The sequence below is a fragment of the Cinclus cinclus genome, chromosome 24 (genome assembly GCF_963662255.1).
Source record: "Cinclus cinclus chromosome 24, bCinCin1.1, whole genome shotgun sequence".
Lineage (NCBI taxonomy): Eukaryota > Metazoa > Chordata > Aves > Passeriformes > Cinclidae > Cinclus > Cinclus cinclus.
In genome coordinates this window covers 1,572,832-1,593,524 of record NC_085069.1, presented here as the reverse complement: position 1 = coordinate 1,593,524, position 20,693 = coordinate 1,572,832, and the positions used below count along the sequence as shown (strand labels likewise).

The window sequence follows — 20,693 nt, the reverse complement described above, 5'->3', positions numbered from 1 at the left end:
GGGGACACTGAGGGTGCCATCCCAGCTCTGGCCCCGTCCCCATGACCTGTGACACGGCAGGAGAATCCCAAATGTTGGGAGTTGCCCCTTATCGTGTGTCCCCACCCCAGGAGCCCAAGGCCCTGCCCAGGCTGTGATGTGTTTTCTGGGGCTCAGTGCCCCTCCTGTGCTGGCTGAGGTGGGAGAGGGAGCCCAGCACCTCCTGAGTGCCCTCCCTTCTCCCACTGCCTTTAAAAACTGAGTGATGGAACAGAATGACATTTAAAAGTAAATAGATAAATAAATTAATTCAATTAATAAGGTAAAAAAAGTCAGGAAAATCAGTTAAAATAAAATAAATAAAGAGTAAGAAATCAAAGAGTGAATAAAATAAGAAATAAATATAATGAAAATATAAAATTAAATAAAAATATATTATATATATTATATATATTATATATATACAGCAATAAATTACTGTAAGATAAAAGGAAAGCCAAACAAAAATATAAATAAATAAATAAATGCATTACAACTTTAAAATAAAATTAATAATAGAATGAAATAAGACTGAAATAAAATAGTTAAATAAAATGTAATGAAATAATACATACATAGAACATAAAAATGAAAGCAAAATTTGATTAAATAAATAGAATGAATGTAAATTTAAAAATAACAATAAAATTAAATTAAATAAATGAGGCAGGACAAAATAAAAGGAAAACAGGAGTAAAATTAAGTCAAAAAACAAAAAAATAATTAAGAACAAGTTTTTAAAAATAAAATGAAACTTAAAATAAAATAAAAAATAAGATGAAATAAAACAAGATAAAATAAAATGAAATAAAATGAAATGTAATGAAATAATATAAAATAAAATAAATAAAATATAAGATAAAATAAAATAAATATAAGATAAATAAAATACAATAAATAAAATATAAAATAAAATAAAATAAAATAAAATAAAATAAAATAAAATAAAATAAATAAGATGAAATGAAATGAAATAAAACAAAACAAATAGGCTGCATCAAGCCCTGCCGGGGCAGCGCCGCTCCGCTCCCTCCCTGCAGCCGAGCAGGTGCCGGGGCCGCCTCTGGCTGCGGCCGGGGCGGGGGCCGGGGGGCGGGCGGGGCGTTTATAGCTCGATAACGCCCCGCACAAGTTGCAAACGCCGGCGAGCGGCGGCGGGCACGGGCGAGGACGAAGCTCGGCTCGGAGCCGGGGCCGCCCCGCAGCGCCCGCCATGGGCAACGCGGCCGGGGGGCTGGAGGGGGGCGCGGCCCCGCGGGAGCCCCGCGACCACCGCCCGCAGCCCGGGCCGCCCCCCGCCACCGCCGCGGCCCCGCCGACCCCCCGGCAGCCCATGCCCGGGGCCGCCGAGCTGGAGGAGAGATTCGGCCGCGTCCTGGTGAGCGGGGACGGGCGGCAGCGGGGAGGGGGGGGGGGGCGCCGGGCCGGACATAACGGGGGTCAGGGGGAGCCGCCCGGGGGTCCCTCAGAATCCCTGCAGGCATCAGCATCGTTAGCAGCGTTACCACCATTATCGTCCTTGTAATGATCGTATTGTTACTATTGCATCGTTCTATTAATTATTTCATTTATTATTCAATTGATGTTCTAATTAATAATGATGACTGCCCTGCTGTCACCTCGTTTCCCCGGGGACGCTCAGCCCTGCCCCGGGATGACCCCCAGCCGCTCCCCTCCCCTCGTCGCTCTCGCTTTGGAGGGATCACTCCCCAAATTCTTGGGGTGACCCCGAGTCCCGGATCCCGGGCAGACTCCGCTATGGCGGGGTCGGCGGCAGGGCCGGAGAGCGCCGCAGGCAGCCGGTGCTGCGGATGGCGATGCTTCGCTCGCCTCCTCTTCCTCCTCCTCCTCCCCGGAGCCGGGGAAGCCCCCGGCACAGCTCCCGGCCTCCCGCCGGTGGGCAGCGGGCGATGCCGGAGCGGCGTTCCCATGGCATGGATGGCAGCTCCTGGAGACGCTCGGAACTGCGGGAGAGCGGCTCCCGCTCGCTCCCTCCGTCCTTGAGCGGGCTGTTCCGGCCGTGACCTTCGCGTCAGGAGGGCCGGGTCCCGCCACCGCGCCACCCGCTCCAGCGCCCATCCATGCCCTCCCCAAAAATTCTCCGAGAAGAAAGAAGTGCTGCCTTAATCCCGCGAGCCCCCGGCGGGAGATGGAGCCGCTTTACCGATCCCGTGCCGGGAGCAGCCGCGGGCGCAGCTTCCACGATGCGGGCACTCCGGGATCTGCTCGGCGGGGTCCCCCATCCCAGCCCCGAGCACAAATTACTTGGGAGCTTTGTTATCTCGTGGAGTTGATGGGATGGATTATTTGGGGATGACCATGGCAGCTGGAGCCCCTGCAGCTGCAGTGGTGGTGGTGAGGGGCTCTGCCTGGCGGGACCCCCGTGGGACGGCCAGGGAGGGGTTTGCCATGGGACAGCCATGGTGGCAAGAGGTTGGTTGGCGTGGTGGTGCCTGTGATGGCTCCGGCTGTCACAGCAGCGGTGGCAGGAAGAGACCTCGGGGTGTTTCTGCTGCGAGGCCGCAGGAAGCAGGACTTTCAGCCAGGCTGGGCCTAGGAGGTTGAAAATTCTAAACCAAAAAAAAAATGGTCAGAAAAGGGGCAAGCGCTGCTCCAGGCCCTCAGCACCACCTCTGCCTTCATCCCGAGGGAAAGCCCTTCTCCAGGACAAGGGGCACCCGAGGGGCTGGATACGCCCCGACGGGAAGCGGGTGTCTTGTGAAAGCGGCTGTCCCAATCCCACTTCCTCTTTCCACAGTCCCTTCCCCATTCTCGTGGCTATGGGGGCAGCAGAGCCCCGGGGGGATGGGGAAGGGGGTCCCTCTGCCCTCACCCACCACAAATGCATTCCCTGATGCGTTCAACTTTTCTACCTCCTGAGCTCAGTGATGGGAGCAGGTGGGGATGAGCTGGGAATCTCCTGGTGGGACATAATCCAGACCTCATACATTGCCATGGTTACAGTGATGCCATGAGAGCTCAGTGCAGATTAGTTTTGGGCTGGACATCCCAACCTGGGAGAGCTGGTGGCACAAAGCCTTGGCAGAAAAGCCCAGGCAGGAGCCTAGGGGATCCAAATGGCTGCCAGGAAGGGGGCAGATACACCCATTCTGTGCCAAGAGATCGGAATTTAGTTTCCCAAAACTTTATTCTCAAAAATTGGCTTCTTCCCAGCTGGGGCACTGTGGCAGCTGCCACTTTGGCAGAGCGATGGGAGGGTTGTACTGTGCCAAGTGGTTTGGGATATGATGAGGTGGATTTTTGGGATGGAGCAGAGGAAGAGCATCTTTGCTGTGGGGATAGGGATGCTCAGATACTCCTACTTGGAGCAATCAGGATTTTCTCCCCTTTGCATGTCAAGAGGCATTAATTGGGAATGTATAAATGGAATTGTGAGCTGAGGTGGTGTCAAAATCAGCCAATGGCTGACTGGGACAGGGGCTGCTTCAGACAGGAGCTTTGCCTGATGGGGGCTTTGCTGCTGCTTCTCCCAGGCCCTGGGGGGAGTGCAAGGCCATCGTCACTGTTGCAGATGTTTGCAGATGTTTCCAGATGTGCTGTTGACTCCAGCAGCAGGACAGGTCACCAGCGAGCCCTGGCCATGTGTCAGCCCCAGCTCGACCAGGAAACAAAACTGGTCCTCAGCTTCCTTGTGGGATCCATCTCCAGCCTGGCTCCAGCACGGTGGCCAAGGCTGGCTGGGGGACAGGGGGCTGCAGTTGGGTGTCCCCATGAGGGATGAATGTCCTGAGTGGGAAGTTGCATGTGAGCCACGAGCTGCTGGAGCAGGGCCTGGAGAGTGTCCTGGTGCAGGAGCCCCCCTGTGCAGCTGGATCCAGCCCTGGCTGAACCAGGAGGATATCCCAGTGCAGGGTGGGCAGATAGGCACCCAGCAGGGATAAGGGCACTCTGGCAGGATCAGGCTCCTCTCCCTGGTTTGAGCTACAGCAGCTTCTGCTTGTTCTTAAAATAGAGTTGGAGCTGCAGGCAGCACCACCCCAGCCTGCCGCCACCCCCCCGGCCATCCTGGGGACACTTCTGCTCCTCCACTCCCCATCCCTGCATGACACTTGGTGGCTTTGGGTCTGGCTGGATCCAGGGAGTCCCTGATGGGATGAACTGGTTCTGGCAGCATCCCCCAGCCCAGTTCACTGCATGAGGGAGGTCAGGGAGCCCTGGGTGGGCCTGGTCCTGCTCTGTGCCCTGCACTGAGCCCTGGGAAGAGGCAGGAGAACAAGTTCAGTGTCAGTCAGGGGCACTGGATGGAACACCATGGGACAACTGCCCTGCAGGACTGGGCATGTCCCAACCACCTCACGGGTGCTCTGTGGCCACGAGGGATGGAGCATCCCGGGAGTGGCATGGTCTGTCAGTCATCAGGGTACCTGGGCATGTTGGTCCCTCATGCAGCTGGAGAGACCCCCTAAGCCACCATCTGGGGCAGCTCGCTGCCCTGTCCCCTTCTCTGTGGCAGGATTTTGTGCCTGGTGTCTGGATTGGGATGTTGTCCCATCCCGCATGCTGCCAAGGCTTTCCCTCTGTGGATGCACATTCCCCGTGCCCCAGAAACGGCCCTGCCAGGGTTCAGCCCAGTTCACACTCAGCCTGGCGGGGTTTGCAGCACAAACGCTTCCCCGGAGGATGCCGGAACATTCTGTGCCAGGTTTGGTGCAGAGCTCGGCTCAGCCCTGCTCTGCTCAGTGCTGCCCGTTCACACGTGGAACAAAAAGAGGTGTCTGACACCCAAAATAGCTGAGTCCCTGCCAGCCATGATAGGAAAAGATTGTTTTGTATCAGAAAATGATAATGGTGCTAGTTCACCTCCCCGGCCTTGGTTTCAGTGTAGGGCAAAACCTGGCCTCACCCCAGAGCTGCTGCTGGGTCCCAGCAAGCCTCACCCTGGTGCTTAAGCATGGCTGGGACAGCACTCAGGCTCTGACACTTTGTGCCACAGCAGAGCTGTTGGGGGACGTTCAGTGGCACCCACTCAGTGACGTGATGGGCTGTGAGGCTGCTGGGAAGCCCCAGGCAAGGGCGGGATGAGGGTGCTGGGTGCTGGATGACGGCAGGTGGGTTGTGGCTGCTGGGTGCAAGTCGCTGTGGCTCCTCCATCCTTGTCCCCAAAGGTGGAACAGGAGGAGGACCAAGTCCTTCCTCTGACTCCTGTGGGGTGCTTGGCTGCTGCTCTGCCCCACATCACCCACTCTGCCCCGTATCACCCGCCCTGCTCCACCTCCCATACACTGGTCTCCCCTCCCCGGCAGGAAATGAAAACCGGTTTCTTTGTGCTGCCAGCTGGGGCTCCTCAGCGGAGTCGCTTCCTCCCCGGCACCACAAGCCCACCCGGGACACAGCCACCACCCAGTTTGTACCCGACCTGTGCCACATCCTGCCCGCAAGGGAGGGACAGCGGGGCTTGGGGCAGAGCCACCTCCGCAGGGACAGCCCAGCATCCCCTGCCCCACCCTCGTGCTGGGTCCTGTCCCACCGCCGGTGCAGGGTCGTCCCTTGTCCAGGTCCCACACCTGATGGCTTAAAGCTGGTCCACGGTGGCAGGTGCCACCATCCGCTCCCTGCCAAGGGCACCCAACAGTGTCCCACAGAGGGTGCCACGGGTGTGACAGAGCCCTGGGTGGGGTCTGTGGGAATGTGGCCCCTCTTGGCACAGCCCTGTCCCTTGGTCTGACCTTCATCCATCTCAAGGATGACAGCTTGGGGACCAGAAATGGGGACAGCCAGGTGCTGCTGTCACCTTGCCCATCCCAGAACCCACCCAGCAGCTCCAGTGTCTTCACAATGAGGCCATTTCTGACCCTGCAGCCTGACTGTACCCCCTACCCACCTCTCTGTGCTGGCCAGCCCCAGCCAAACCCAGCTCCTCCCCACCCACAGCTCCAGGTTTTGGCTTCTTGTGAAAGCAGCTTGACAGGTCCTCCCTGGAGGTGGTGGAGAGGTTTCTGTTCCTGCTCACCACAGTGGCACCTCTCCCCTTGGACCTGCTCTTCTGTGAACAACCAGAGCCCTGGGAGATGCCTTCCTCCAAGGAGTGGCTGTTCCAGCATGGCATGCACCCCACGTCCCCATCCTCCTAGTTAGGGAACCCCAAGACTGGGATTTAGGGGTGGCTTGGGGCTGTGCATTGCTCCGCGTGCCATTGTGCCAGCCTGCAGGTGCTCTCTAGGTAAGCTGGTGCACCAAAAATCGGGTCTTTTAGCAAAATAAATCACTTATGAGCCGAGATGAACTGCAGCCTGGCCCAGGCCATGGTGGGTGTCCCATGAAGTCACCCCATGGTGTCCCTCAGCAGAGCAGCCCAGGGGCAGGAGGAGCTCGTGGCAGGAGCGGTTTCGGCAGCGCCTGGTGCCGAGAGCGGAAACCACGTCACGTCCTGTGGTGACCGTGGGGGCTGGGGTTGTGCAACGGTGGCACGGAGGGACATGGGGACATGCCAGGCCTGACATCATTGTCTCTCAATAAACACTGATTTCCCCAGACTCATCACTCACCTGTGCAGGGGGGGACTTAGGGCTGACCCCTCAAGCACAGCCTATGCTCCTGCGTCCCTCAGCTGTGTCACCAGGCAGTGTCCCCATCCCTCAGCCTGTGTGGCCCTGCTGGGACTGGGCTGGCTGAGGCCAGGCACATGGTGCACTCATGACATGGATGGATGTGTCCAGTTCTTCCTCCCATCCCCCACCAAGACCCCCTGCCCTCCCCTTGGGGACCCTTAGGTGGGGACATTACTGATGGGTCCATGGGATGCTCACATTCTGGGAACAGTGGTGTTCCCAACCTCCCACTGTTGTCCCCATCATCCCATCAGTGTCCCCATCCTCAGAAAGCTGTTGTCATTTTTCCACCATGATCCCATCCTCTGTCTTCATTGTCCCACTCGTGTCCCCATCTTCTCACTGGAATCTTCATGTCCCACCAGCGTCCTTGCTCTCCCATCAGCATGCCCATCCTCCCATGGGTATCTCTATATCCCACTGGTGTCCCCATGTCCCACTGCTGTGCAAGGACACCCCGTGCTGGGTGAGCGGGGGGTGTTACATCCCACGGGTGTTTTTGGGGTGAACCCCAGCATTGAAACCCTTCACCCACAGAATTCCATGAACCTGCCCCCGGATAAGATGAAGCTGCTTAACCAGTATGACAACGAGAAGAAGTGGGAGCTGATCTGTGACCAGGTGAGGTCCAAGCTCACAGCATCCGCAGTGCTGTCCCTGTCCCCAAGTGCCACTCGTGGAATGGTTTGGCCATCAATCTAGCTGTACCAAGCACTGACATTCATCTTGTTCCTGACACAGCCCCTTATTAACCTCATTAAGCATTGATACAGCTGGGGTGGGGACAGGGACACCGTGGTTGCTGTGGGGACAGTGGCATGTCAGCGTGCCACAGCAGTGGCCCAGTTTCAGCCTCTTTCTGGGGCTTGTAGGAGCGTTTCCAGGTGAAGAACCCTCCATCCGCCTACATCCAGAAGCTAAAGAGCTACTTGGACACGGGTGGTGTCAGCAGGAAGGTGAGGGGTCCCTGTTGCACCCCAATCCCCTGGTCCCCATCCTAGGCTGGGAACAGGGATGGTGCCAATGGCTGTCACTGTCCCACAGTTCAAGAGGCGAGTGCAGGAGTCGACGCAGGTGCTCCGAGAGCTGGAGATTTCCCTGAGGACCAACTACATCGGGTGAGGGCGGGGGTGGCATTGTCACCCAGCCGCTGCCACTGTCTCCGGGGTGGGGATGGATGTACTGCTGGTTCTGGCTGGAGGGTGACAGCAGGAGGTGGAGGCTGTGGCCTCATCCTGCCCCCTTAGGAGGGCTCTGATGGGAGGCTGAGGGTGCTGAGGCAGCTGGGGGTGCTGTGGGCCTGAACCCCATTTTGGCTCTCTGGCACCCCCTGAGTGCCAGGAGGGACCCTGGCTGTTCTGACCCCTTGTGGGGTGGTGGGTGCCCACAGTCCCCAGGGCCAGGCTGTCCCGTCATGGCAGCATGGTGGCAGTAGTGACAGGAGAGCCCTTGGGCCGTGTCCCACATTTATCAGGTTCACCGTGGCACTCACCTGGCCTCAGAGAAATGACAGCTCATGGTGCCACCTCATGTCCCCAACATGTTCCACCTTGCTGGGGACCTTTGACCAGGGGGTGGCTCCTCTGAGTGTCTGGGGGCAGGGATAATGAGAGAGGATGTGGGGGTTGGCAGAGCCCACTAACCCTCTGCACCCTCCAGCTGGGTCCAGGAGTTCCTCAGCGAGGAGAACAAAGGGCTGGATGTGCTGCTGGAGTACCTCGCCTTTGCCCAGTGCTCTGTCGCGTATGTCCCCACAGGGTGTCCTGTCCCCAAGGCTGGGATCAGCCTCCCCTGGGGCTCAGCAGGGCTGGGGGTGGGGGCGGTCCCTGGGGGTGCCCTCCCTTGTCATCAGAGCTATGCTCCATGGCTTGGGCTGAGCAGAACATCTCCAACATCCCTGAAGGGCATCTGCCCGTATTGGGGTGCCACTTCTCACCCATGCCCATGTCCCCACGGGCCACCAGGTATGACATGGAGAGCACAGAGAACAGCCCCGGCTCTGACAAGGGCAAGGATCGGTCACTGGAGGACCTGAACAAAAGTACCTCCTCGTCCCCCCCGCAGGGCTCCTCCAAAACGCGGCCTCTCACTGTAAGGTAACGTGTGGTCCCGACCCCAAACTGTCCCCCTGTCCCTGCGCCGTGTCCCCCGCTCTCGCCTCGCTGCACCCCCGGCCGCGCCGCGCTTGGAGAGGGGCTTGGAAGGGAGACGCAGGCCCGATCCTAAAAATGGGTGCCCATTTCTGGTTTGAGGGTGGGGACAAAGCCCCAACCCCCTGCGTGCCCTCAGGGGCTAAGCCCTGCCTGGGGCTGGGCTGGATCCATGTCCCCACCCCGACACTGCGACCGTCCTGGGGTGCTCTGGTTAAACCCCAGGAATACACAAAAACCGGGGGTGTTGGAGATTTGGGGGGATCAAATCGCAGCCCCCCGGTTTAAGCCCGGGGCGGAGGGACGGGCCTGTGTCCCCCAACCCCAAGTCGGTCCTGGTGGCTGGAGGCTCTCGCTTGGTGCCGCTCGCCCGCAGCCCCGTCTAACCCCGCTCTTCTCTTGCACGCTGCCGGGGACGCGCTGACGGTAGGTGACGGGGCACTGGCGGGACGGGGACACCCCACGGGACCCCGCTGCCGGTCACCGATACTGGGGACAGGGCCTGCGGAGCATCCCCGGTGGGCAGGGGAGTCCCAGGGACATCCCACCGCGGTCACCCCGGGAGCTGTAAGGGAGCACCCCGGGGAGCGCTGGGGGTCCCTCGCCGCCTGCCAGCAGCTCTGGAGGAGCCGGGGTGTCCCTCCCAGCCCCAGGGACAGGTCAGGAGGGATGTGGCATCCGCACGGGGTCCCATCCCTTGTCCCCGAGCCCGGGTGTCCCCGGGGCGGCGCGGGAGCCCCGTTTCTCCCTCCTGTCCTGCAGGCTCTAACGCGCCTCCAGCTGCTGTCTCTCGAACCAGCACATCCACACCCTCCTCCGCCACGTCCACCCCAGCGTCCCCTGCGGTGCCCCGGGCAGCGATGGGGACAGTGCCCCCAGGTCACCCGGCAGCTCCTGCCCGCCCCGGTGAGCCTCCGAGACCACCCGTGTGCACGAAGGGGCCCCCAAAACCCATCCCACCCCACATCACCCCCCCCCAGTCCCAGGCTTCCAGATGGGCACGAGGATTTCTCCCGTAGGGTGCAGCCGCCCGAGCGCCCCAGTGCCCCCCGCCCCCGCTGCCACCCCCCTGCGCTGTCCCCTCCCCGCTTTTCGCTGCGCCCGCGGCTTCCCCGTGCCCCGCTCAGCCGCGCTCTCCCCGCCCAGGCTGAACCCCTCGCACAGCAGGAAGACGCTGCGCAACTCGCGGCTCGTCAGCCAGAAGGACGATGTCCACGTGTGCATCATGTGCCTCCGCGCCATCATGAACTACCAGGTGGGAGTGGGTGGCATCCGCGGGGATCCGCCTGGGGCTCCCCCGGGATCCCCCGCGCCTGCGGCCGCAGCTTCGGGGTGGGACCGGGTCTGCATCCCCTGGCTCTGAGATGTCAACCTCCGGCCTGCTGGGGACGTGGCATGGGGGTGTCCCACGGTCCTGGAGCGTCTCCAGGGGGACACACGACCCCATTAATGTTCCTTCCCTCCCCCCCCCCCGCAAGTCTGGCTTTAGCCTGGTGATGAACCACCCAGCCTGTGTCAACGAGATCACCCTGAGCCTCAACAACAAGAACGCCAGGTAGGAGCTGCTCTGCCCTGCCCAACAAGGGTTGTCCCTTGTCCCCCAGCCCCTCACCTGCCCCACGGTCCCAGCCCCCTCACACCTCATGTCTCTGCAGGACCAAGGCTCTGGTGCTGGAGCTGCTGGCCGCTGTCTGCCTGGTCCGAGGTGGCCACGACATCATCCTGGCTGCCTTTGACAACTTCAAGGAGGTGAGTCCCCAGCAGTGACACCCAGTCCCCAGCAGGGACACCCAGTCCCCACAATAACATCTGTGCCCAGCTGGGTTTGTGCCCCAGTTTCCTTGTGTGTGATAGAGCCCTGCACCACCCTCAAATCTTTTCCTTACTTAGGGATGTTCCACTCACTGGGATTGATGTCCCTACGCCACCATGTGTCCCCAGGGCCATGTCCCAGCTGGCTGGGTGCCTGGCAACGCTGGTCAGGGTTGGGATGGTGTCACCAATAGATACTTCCTGTCCTGCCACCCTCCTGGGTGTCCCCTGGCCATATCCTGCTCCCTGACCTTCAGCCCTCTGCTCTCCCCCCCAGGTCTGCGGAGAGAAGAACCGCTTCGAGAAGCTGATGGAGTATTTCCGAAATGAGGACACCAATATTGACTTCATGGTAAGTGGCTGCAGGGCCCATGCTCTGCTGTCCCCAGGGTGTCATGTCACTGAGGCTGCTGCACTGTCCCCAGGCCATTATGCCCCAAGAGCTCCTAAGCCACCACACTGTCCCTATGGCATCATATCCCAAGGGATGCTGAGCCACCAAAACTCTCCCCAGGCCACCATGTCCTCAGGGGCTGCTGAGCCACCATACTGTCCTGGGGGTGGCATGTCCCAAGGGCCACGAGACTGTTCTGCTGTCCCCAAGGGCTTCTAAGCCACTGAACTGTCCCCAGGTCATCATGTCCCCAAGGCTGCTGTGCTGACCCCCAGCCACCACGTCCCCAGGACTGTGTAAACCACCATGCACTCCCCAGGGGCACCGTGTCCCTGAAGGCCACCACCCCCCCATGCAGCCCCTGGGGCAATATCCCCAAGGGCCACCCTGGCCCTGTGCTGTGCCGTGGCCACACTGAGCCGTGTCCCCGCAGGTGGCCTGCATGCAGTTCATCAACATCGTGGTGCACTCTGTGGAGAACATGAACTTCCGTGTGTTCCTGCAGTATGAGTTCACCCACCTGGGGCTGGACCAGTACCTGGAGGTGGGTGATCCCGAGGGTGGGGGCGCCGGGGGTGCTGCCGGCGCTGGCGGTGACACCGGCTGTCCATCGGCAGACTCTGCGCCTCACTGAGAGCGACAAGCTGCAGGTGCAGATCCAAGCCTACCTGGACAACGTCTTCGACGTGGGGGCCATGCTGGAGGACTCAGAGACCAAGACGGCAGTGCTGGAGCACATGGAGGAGCTGCAGGAGCACGTCAGCCAGGTGGGCTGTGGGCGCGTGGGCAGAGCTGCTGACGCAAGCCCCGAGGGAGGGATGAGGATGGGGCTGAGCGGCGGCGCCTCGTCCCCCACAGTTGACAGAGAAGCTGAAGGATGCAGAGAACGACTCCATGGCCAAGATAGCGGAGTTGGAGAAGCAGCTGAGCCAGGCACGGCGGGAGTTGGAGGCGCTGCGGGTGAGCTGGGGGTGCCGCGGTGCAAGGGAAGGCTGGGACTGAGGGACCGGGCTCTGAGGGGTGCAGTGGGACACTGGTGACCTGCCGGGGGTTGTCACCTCTCCAGGAGCAGCTGAGCCCCCCCCGGCCACCCAGCCCGCCGTCCCCGCAGCCCCAGGAGTGCTACCGGCTGGCACTGGAGCGGCGGCTGGTGGAGCTCGAGGAGAAGGGGCTGGTGCAGATCCTGCGTGGGCCTGACGGAGACGTCGCCATCGAAATTGTCCCTGTTGTCATAGAAACCCCCGCAGCCCCCGTGGTTTCTGGAGAGGCCACCACCACCACTGATACCACCATCACTTGCACAGGTACCGTGGGTGCAAGGGGATGTCCCCATCCCGGTGGGGACACCTGGCACCAAGAGGGGGTGGCTGCAAGTCTCTGGGCACAGAAGCTGAAGCGGGGGTGTGGGAACGTGCCCGGGGACCCGGGGAAATGCGGTGGCAGAGGGAGCGTGGCGGTGGCACCATGCCCTGCTGTGTCACCATCTCACCCACCTCTTCTTTCCCTTGCAGATGCTCCGGCTCTGGCTCCAGCCCCACCTCCCCCACCAGCATCTGCTGTCCCCCCGCCTCCACCCCCTCCACCCCCCCCACCTCTGCCAGGGGCTGAGCCCATCCCTCCCCCACCCCCTGCACCCCCTCTGCCTGCAGGCACCACTCCTCCCCCAGCTCCCCCCCTCCCGGGTGCCCCAGTGCCACCACCCCCCCCACCACTCCCGGGGGGGCCAGAGGGCTCCGTGCCCCCCCCTCCACCACCCCCACCCCTCGGTGGGGAGCCCCCAGCCGGGCCAGGTGCACCCCCTACTGCCAACAGTTCAGGTGAGTGTGGCCCAGGGATGGTGGACATGTTCCCTGGGAGGGGTCTGGGGTCACCCTGGGGTGAGTTTGGGAGCCCCCACCCTGTGACGTTCCCCTCTGCCCCGTCACCCTGCAGTGAAGGTGAAGAAGCCGATCCAGACCAAGTTCCGCATGCCCGTCTTCAACTGGGTGGCCCTGAAGCCGAGCCAGATCGACGGCACCGTCTTCACCGAGCTCAACGATGAGAAGGTGCTGCAGGTGAGCACACAGGGACAAGGGGCCGGGCACAGGGTGCCTTGGGGACTCAGTGCCCCAGGCCATGCTGAGGTTGCCTCGTGCCCACCCTGCACCCACCCGCGGTGTCACAGGGCTGCAGGAGGAGCTGGAGGTCAGGAGAACTCCTTAGCACCATGGAGAGGGACATGGGATCAGGCCTGCTTCTCCTCTCACCCTGTCCTTGTCCCTGTGTTTCATCCACATCCTCACATCCTGTCCTTTTCTTCTTCCTCATCTCCATCCTCTGGTCCCCTCACCCCCTCCTTGCCCCTCCCTGTCCTCTTGCCTCTCCCTGTACTTGTCCCCTTGTTCCATCCTCATCCCCTTGCTTCATCTTGAACCTCTCTCCTCACCCTTATCCTGGTTCTCTGGCCCTGTCCTCACCCCAGTTGTCCCGTGCCACCTCCCCACCGTGCCCACAGCCCTTTGTCCCCACAGGAGCTGGACATGAGTGACTTTGAGGAGCAGTTCAAGACCAAGGCGCAGGGCCCCGCCCTGGACATCAGCGCCCTCAAGGCCAAGGCCACGCACAAGGCCCCCAGCAAGGTGACCCTCATGGAGTCCAACCGGGCCAAGAACTTGGCCATCACCCTGCGCAAGGGCGGCCGCAGCGTCCAGGACATCTGCACGGCCATCGAGACGTGAGTGCTCCCCGCTGGGGTGGGGCAAGGGAGGAATAAGGTCAGACATAGCCAGCAGGACTCAGGGGCTGGGATGGTGGAGGATGTGATGGGATGCAGGGATTGGTATGGGGATGCAGGGACAAGATACAGAGAGATGGAGTGATGGAGGGGTTAGAGGTGGGGAGATGGAGAGTGGAGGGATCAGATGTGGAGAGGTGAAAGGATGCAGGCACTAGCTTTGGGGATGGAGAAATGCAGGAATGAGATATGAGACAGAGGGCTGTGAGGGTCAGACACAGAGACACAGGCAGATGCAGAGACCAGTTGTGGGGACGGAGGGATGCAGGAATCAGATATGAAAAGAAGGGATGTGGGGACCAAAGACAGAGAGATGGAGGGATCCATATAAAGAGATAGAGAGATGCAGGGTCCAGATGTAGAAAGATGGAGTGATGCAGGAACCAGCTGTGCAGGTGGAGGGATGAAGAAACCAGCTGGGGGTTACAGGGGGGGCTTCGGGACTTGTGGCAGGGCGTGACAGTGCCAGGAGTGTCCCCTCCCCGCAGGTACGACCAGCAAGCCTTGAGTCTCGACTTCCTGGAGCTGCTGCTGCGCTTCCTGCCCACCGAGTACGAGCGGACTCTGATCGGGAAGTTCGAGCGGGACCAGCAGCCGCCAGAGGAGCTCTCGGACGAGGACCAGTTCATGATCCACTTCAGCAAGATCCCCCGCCTGGCCGAGCGCATGAACGTCATGATCTTCCTGGGCAGCTTCGGCGACACGGCGCAGCTGCTCATGCCGGTGTGTGCGGGGACGGGTGGGCCGGGGGCTGTGCGGGGGCGGCTCCTGCGGTCACACTCACCCCCTTCCCTCCCTCGCACAGCAACTCAACGCCATCATCGCCGCCTCCATGTCCCTCAAGTCTTCCAGCAAACTCCGTCACATCCTCGAGGTGAGGGCTTCGTGGGGAGGTGGCCCCGATGGGTGCACACAGAGTACTGGCAGTGTCTGTGGGCATTGTGCCTTCCTGGCCTCGTGTCCCCAAGCTCTGTTGTCCCTGCAGATTGTCCTGGCCTTTGGGAACTACATGAACAGCAGCAAGCGTGGAGCTGCCTATGGCTTCCGGCTGCAGAGCCTTGATGCGGTAGGGTTGGTGTGGGGGTGAGCGGGGCACTGTCACTGCCAGGGACCAGCCCTGGGGACAAAGGGACACAAGGACCAGCTGCAGAGATAGGAGGATGCAGGAACCTGCTGTGGGGATAGAGGGATGCAAGGACCAGCAGTAGGGATGGAGGGACATGAGTTTTAGCTGTGAGGACAGAGGGATAAAGAGATTGCCTCCTCCCCTTGCCTCTCCAACCCAATAGACAAAGGGATGGTGATACATGGGAATGGGGCCAGAAGGATGGAGACCTGATACGGAGAGGTTAAAGGATTCAAGGACCTTGATGAAGGAAGATGGGAACCAGCTGCGGGGAGAGAGGGAGGAAGGTCACACATGGGAATGTGGGGATGACTATCCAGCTGCAGGGACAGAGTGATGCAGACCCAGCCATGGGGATGGAGAAAGATGGGAATCATCCATGGGAATGGAGGGATGCAGACCTGGCTGGGGGATGGAGTGATGCAGATCCAGCTGTGGGAGTGGAGAGATGGGTGCAGCCACATGGATAAAGGGCCACCAGAGGCAGGGTGACGGGGGGGTGGCTGCAGGTCAGGGCTGACTCTGCCCTGACACAGCTCCTGGAGATGAAGTCAACAGACCGCAAGCAGACGCTGCTGCATTACCTGGTGCGGGTGATCATGGAGAAGTACCCGGAGCTCACTGGCTTCCACACCGAGCTGCACTTCCTCGACAAGGCAGGCACAGGTAGTGCCCTCAGGCCCTGGCCTGGGCATCGAGGCAGCCCCTGGCACTTCCAGCCTGCCCTGAGCCCGCACTGCTCACCTCCTGCAGTGTCCCTGGATGGTGTCCTGCAAGACGTGCGGAGCCTGCAGCAGGGCATGGAGCTGACCCGCAGGGAGTTCATGAGACAGGACGACAGCCCCGTGCTCAAGGACTTCCTCAAGGTCAACTCAGAGGTGATGGAGAAGCTGCAGGCTGACAGCAAAACTGCCAAGGTGGGTGCTGGGGTGGGGTCATGGGCACAGTCCTCTGCATAGGGACACCCTGGGGTGCCCTCTGCTCACACCTCTGCCCTGTTGGAGATGCTCCTACTTGGGATGTGGCTCCAGTGGGACAGGCAGGAGGGATATGGGGCAGGATGGGGAGGTGGGAGAGGCTGGAAGGAGGTGGTGGGCAATGGGCACCACTGCTCAGCCCCAGTCTCCAGATCAGGTGTCTCTGCCCACAGGAAGCGTATGAGTCAGCTGTGGAGTACTTCGGGGAGAACCCCAAGACCAGTCCCCCCACCACCTTCTTCCCCATGTTCATGCGCTTCATCAAAGCCTACAAGGTAGGAGGGGCCTTGAGGTTCTCTGTTTCTGAGGGCTGGGAGATTTGGGGCACTTGACCCCATTTTGGAGCAGTCACCAGAAGTCACAGGCAAGGCTGGGGCTTGTGGGTCCAGGAGGCCCTGGGGCTCAGGAATGACCTTTTGGGATGGTCAGAGATTTTGGAACTGTGTTGGGGTGAGCTGGGGGCTGTGAGAGGAGAAAGGAAGGAGGCTGCAGTCCTGGACACCTCTGGCTCAGCATACTCTTCCTGCCCCTCTCCCAAGCAAGCAGAGCAGGACATCGAGCTGTGGAAGAAACAAGAGGCTGCAGCCAAAGAGGTGGAATCCTGCTCCCCTGTCAGTGAGCAGCAGCCCGAGGTGAAGGTGCCTTCATATCTGTCCTGGTGGGGTCGCAGCCCCAGCCCTGAGTGGCTGAGTGGAGAAGGACTAAACAGGTCCTGGGGAGGGAGAGCTGTGTGGGAGGTGAAGGTGAGGGTACCCCATCTCCTCTGGGGTGTGATCTGGCCACTCAAGCACCCTGTCCCCTCCCCAGCTTCCTGTCCAGAAGGCCAGGAGGCAGCAGATGGACATGATTGCTGAGCTGAAGAAAAGGCAGATGGTGAAAGAGCCACTTATCTATGAAGGCAAAGATGGGGCCATTGAGGATATAATTTCAGGTAAGAGATGATTTCAGGTGAGCACCCTGGTGTCCCCACATCACAGACTGGGCTGGGGGCTGCAGGGGCTGTCACAGGAGCTGGAGGGTCACCAAGCCCCATCACAGGGACCAAACCTACCTGCAAGCACCTTCACAAACCACATGGCAAAGCTGCTGAGTGCTCCCTCCCCTGTCTCATATCTCTGCCTCCTCTTTTGCTTCTTCCTCCTCTCTCGTCTTCCTGCTCCTCCTCGCTGTCTCTGGATCGCTCTGCTCAGCTCTCAAAACTGTTCCTTTCACGGCCCGGACGGGCAAACGCTCGTCCCGGCTCTTCTGCGACGTGAGCTTCAACGAGGAGAGTCCTCTGTAGGTAACGTGGGGCAGCGGGGCCGGTGCAGGTGGGCGGGGGCTGCCGGGCTTCCCCCCCCTCCCCGCCGGGACTTCTCCAGGTCCGTGGCCGGATTTGCCCCACGCTGAACCCCAACCACGGGGGCACCCGGGATCAGCCCCCGATGCGGTGCTGGGCTCCGAGAGCCGACGGTCGGAGTCTCACAGGCTGATAGTTGGTAGCTGCTGCTCCTCCCGCGTCCTTGTGGGTGGCCCTTGGCTCCTCCTGAGTGTCCTCATAGCCTGAGGGGCGACACCGGCCAGAGAGACAGGACAAGGGGCAAGGGTTTTAAACGAACGAAGGAGAGTTTTAGGTTGAAGGTTCGGAAAAACTTCATCCCTGTGAGGGTGAACACTGGCACAAGTTTGCCAGAGAAGCTGTGGCTGCCCCAGCCCTGGCAGTGCCCAAGGCCAGGCTGGACAGGGCTTGGAGCAGCCTGGGACAGTGGAAGGTGTCCCTGCCCTTGGCAGGAGGGGCGCTGGATGGTCTTTAAGGACCCTTCAACCCAAACCATTCCATGTTAACGTGGTGGGTGGCAGACCCGGGCCGTCCCGGGTGGGCAGTGAAGCTCACGCGGCCCCTGCACTTCCCCCGGTGCAGATCTGCGGAACAAACCGTACCGGCGGGGAGACAAGGCCCGCGGCAGTGCCAAGAAAAGGGCGGCGGGGCAGAGCCTGCAGGCGACGCCGGACATCGCGCTGTGACCGGCGCCGTCCCTGCAGCTCCAGCACCGGGGCACGACCATCCTCCCGGCGCAGATGGGACCGCAGGATGTCAGTCCCTCAGCCCGGGGCTCGGCGTGGTGGAGGGACAGTGCCCGCTCCGAGCTGCTCCAGCCGCTTAATGTGCCAGCTCCGTCTTGCCTGCCTGGGGCAGGGCACGGGCACCCCCGGCGCTAGCTTGGCCACGTCCTTGAGCTCCTCTCCCCAGGCTGGCAGGGCTGGGGGACCCTCCTGGCTACGGACAGGAGGGGGAAGCACAGAATGGGCCCCAGCTTGTTCTGGAAGGAAAAGAGGGGCTGCCCCATCCCTACCCCGGCGCTGCTCCGTCGCACACTGGCCGCGAGGCCAGCCCTGCGCTCTGGTGTGTGCCACCCCTGAGCTTGCTGGTGCCTTTGATTGCCGCTGCGGGAGGGGAGGAGGTGTCAGCCAGGGACACGGCGCTCCCCGCACATCCCCTCTCCCTTCCCCGGCCCCGCAGAGCCCCCCAGACCCGCGTCCTCCTGCGCTGCAGAGCCAGCGAGGAGCTGCTGCAAAGCTCCCACCCCGGGCACCTCCCGGAGCCAGGGGCTGGCAGCGGTGCTATTTTACATGATTTTATAGGTCTTCCTTCAAATTTCTCTGTGCTGCGGCAGCAGGGACTGGAACGCCCCCACACAGGGTGTCCCCAAGGCTGTGGCAATCAGCAGCAGGGACAAATTTCTGCGAGGTGGTGGCACCTCCGCCCACCCGCATCCGCAGCATCCACCTGCGCTGTCGGGGCTAGAGCCCCTGGGACAAACCGGGACTGACAGCCCGTTTTGTGGGGTGGGACACGCAGGAGATGCCGGCAGCCCACAGCCCCGCAGCACCCGCGATCCCAAGGCTGCGGGGTCCCTGCAGAGCCGCACGAGCCTCTCGGTACCGCACCGGACCCGACCGTCGCTCCCCGCCCTGCCCCGCTGCTGCTGAGTAACCCCGACCCCGCCGTGCCGCGATTAAACCTCGGTGCATTTACTTCATCGAACGGCCCCCGCTCGTCGCGATGAGAGGACGCTCCTCCCTCTTCTCCCGTCCTTTCTCGCTCGTCACAGCTTTAGCCAGAGCAGCCGCTGCTTCCTGCTGTATTTAAGCTGCTTCAGCGCCGGCTCCGTGTCCGGGGAGGGATGGGAAATGAATGTGTAACTTATAAATGCCTTTAAGCCAGAAATGTAAACCATTAACTGCTCATTTGTATACATTATTTTTATATACTGAAGGCCTGTTTAATCTAAAGCAGAACTGGTAATAAAATATCTCAGCAGATAAAGGACTTGTCTGGGAGAAGGGTTTTCATGGGGGCTTGATGCTGTCGTGGAGGGAGAAAAAGGAAGGAAAGGTGGAGTGAGGGAAGGATAGAGGGAGGAAGGAAGAGAGGGAAGGAGGAAGGAGGGGAGGAAGGGGGGAAGATGAAGGGAGGGATGGAAAGATGGAAGGAGTGGCTGCCCCATCCCTGGTAACATCCACAGCCAGGTTGGATGGGGTGTGGGAGCAACCTGGGACCATGGGAGGTGAGAAGATGGAACGAGACGATCTTTAGGGTCCCTTCCAACACACACCATTCTGGAACTCTAGCATAAACCACCCATCATTTTTTTGAGGACAAGAGATCTGAGGTCTGTTCACAGCATAGACAAGTGGGTGCATGACAGCACAAAAAAGTGTTTCAGGATAACTGTCCTCACCCAGCAGTCGGGCCACAGCCCCCCAGCCTCTTGGGCTCATTTACCAGAAGGATTCAGCTCCGTGCAAACGGCTCCTGCAGCAGCAGAGGGGCTGCAGCACTGGGAGGTGTGGGGGGATCCCCAGAGCTCCACCTGCCTCACCCCTGCACCTCCCAAGGCAAGACTGAGCAGCTCCCAGTGCAGAAAATCCCCTACAATGGGACAGAGGGAGGACAAGGGACTGTCTGCTTGGAAGGAGAGAAATGCCAGGATATTCAGCAAAGCCTGGGCTTAGATCCATCAGTTAGTGCTCTTTAGCCCCAGAAATCACAGAATCCTAGAATATCCTGGGCTGGAAGGAATCCTCAAGGATCAGCCAGTCCAGTTCCTGCCCTGCACAGACACCCCAACAATCCCACCCTGTGCATCCCTGGCAGAGCTGTCCAAACATTTCTGGAGCTCTGACAGCCTCAGGGCTGGGGACCACTCCCTGGGGAGCCTGGGAAGTGCCCAAAACCCCTTCCCCTGCATCCCCCAAACCCAAGGGTAATTATTATGTAGCAGAGTTTAATCAGACCAGGCTCCTCTTTCTGGAAAATGTCTTATTTGGCATCATCATTTTGTTCTCTGGAACAACATATCAAACCACCAGCAACGACTACAAATAAAATCTTTTTAGCTTTATTTTTTTTTCCCTGTGAAAATGCAGGTCAAAAACATAAACTTCAAGAAATCACAGTTTTATAAAGTGTCATTTGTTCCATGCAAGCTCCTCGTTCCAGCACCTTCCCCCACTGCCCATCCCAAAGAGATCCTCAGCTCCACCTCGCCTCACCCGCAGCAATTTTTCCAGACTTCCGGAAGGAGCTGCATGACAAGAGCCATCTGTGTTTATCACTCCTACTTGTCCTCCCTGAGCTGGGGTTCTGTCCTAAACACTCGTTATGAAACCTGACAGTTCCAGCCAAATTTGAACGAGGATAATGCAAATCTTCCCCAACTTTCTGCTGTCAGTATTGCCTTCATATGGAAGCCAGGTTGTTTGTTCCTGTCACAGCCAAGTGACGAGCCAAGGGAAGAGGAAACTGTCCTGGCAGCAGGACAGAGCCAGGGAGAGCTCAGGCTGGCTGGCAGCACAGCCTGGAGATCATCCCAGAGGAGAACCCCAGCTGA

General features: G+C 59.8%; 1 protein-coding gene across 2 annotated transcripts; it reads left to right on the top strand.

Annotated features, from left to right (window-relative positions):
* The first annotated feature begins 192 nt into the window (after positions 1-192).
* FMNL1 (formin like 1) lies at positions 193-19,113 on the top strand. Of its 2 annotated transcripts, none has more exons than XM_062507900.1 (26): positions 193-1,396; positions 7,125-7,208; positions 7,460-7,543; positions 7,632-7,705; positions 8,247-8,330; positions 8,552-8,683; positions 9,884-9,992; positions 10,216-10,292; positions 10,393-10,486; positions 10,827-10,901; positions 11,377-11,487; positions 11,561-11,710; positions 11,802-11,903; positions 12,010-12,247; positions 12,455-12,760; positions 12,876-12,997; positions 13,454-13,656; positions 14,205-14,439; positions 14,522-14,590; positions 14,702-14,782; positions 15,379-15,508; positions 15,596-15,759; positions 15,993-16,094; positions 16,359-16,451; positions 16,627-16,750; positions 17,720-19,113. In XM_062507900.1, the coding sequence occupies exons 1-26, from the start codon at positions 1,232-1,234 to the stop codon at positions 17,821-17,823; spliced, it is 3,312 nt and encodes a 1,103-aa protein (XP_062363884.1). In that variant the 5' UTR covers positions 193-1,231; the 3' UTR covers positions 17,824-19,113. The 2 variants fall into 2 exon arrangements, with proteins under 2 accessions (XP_062363884.1, XP_062363883.1); XM_062507899.1 differs by having other exon boundaries at positions 16,359-16,457.
* Positions 19,114-20,693: the final 1,580 nt, after the last annotated feature.

What these genes read in the sequence shown, in the direction of transcription:
- FMNL1 (XM_062507899.1), top strand. Translation starts at nt 1,232, where the DNA reads ATGGGCAACGCGGCCGGGGGGCTGGAGGGGGGCGCGGCCCCGCGGGAG. An exon ending in ACGCGGCCTCTCACTGTAAG is followed by an intron (nt 8,684 to 9,883) that starts GTAACGTGTGGT and finishes CTCCCCGCCCAG; the next exon opens with GCTGAACCCCTCGCACAGCA. An exon ending in CCTTTGACAACTTCAAGGAG is followed by an intron (nt 10,487 to 10,826) that starts GTGAGTCCCCAG and finishes TCTCCCCCCCAG; the next exon opens with GTCTGCGGAGAGAAGAACCG.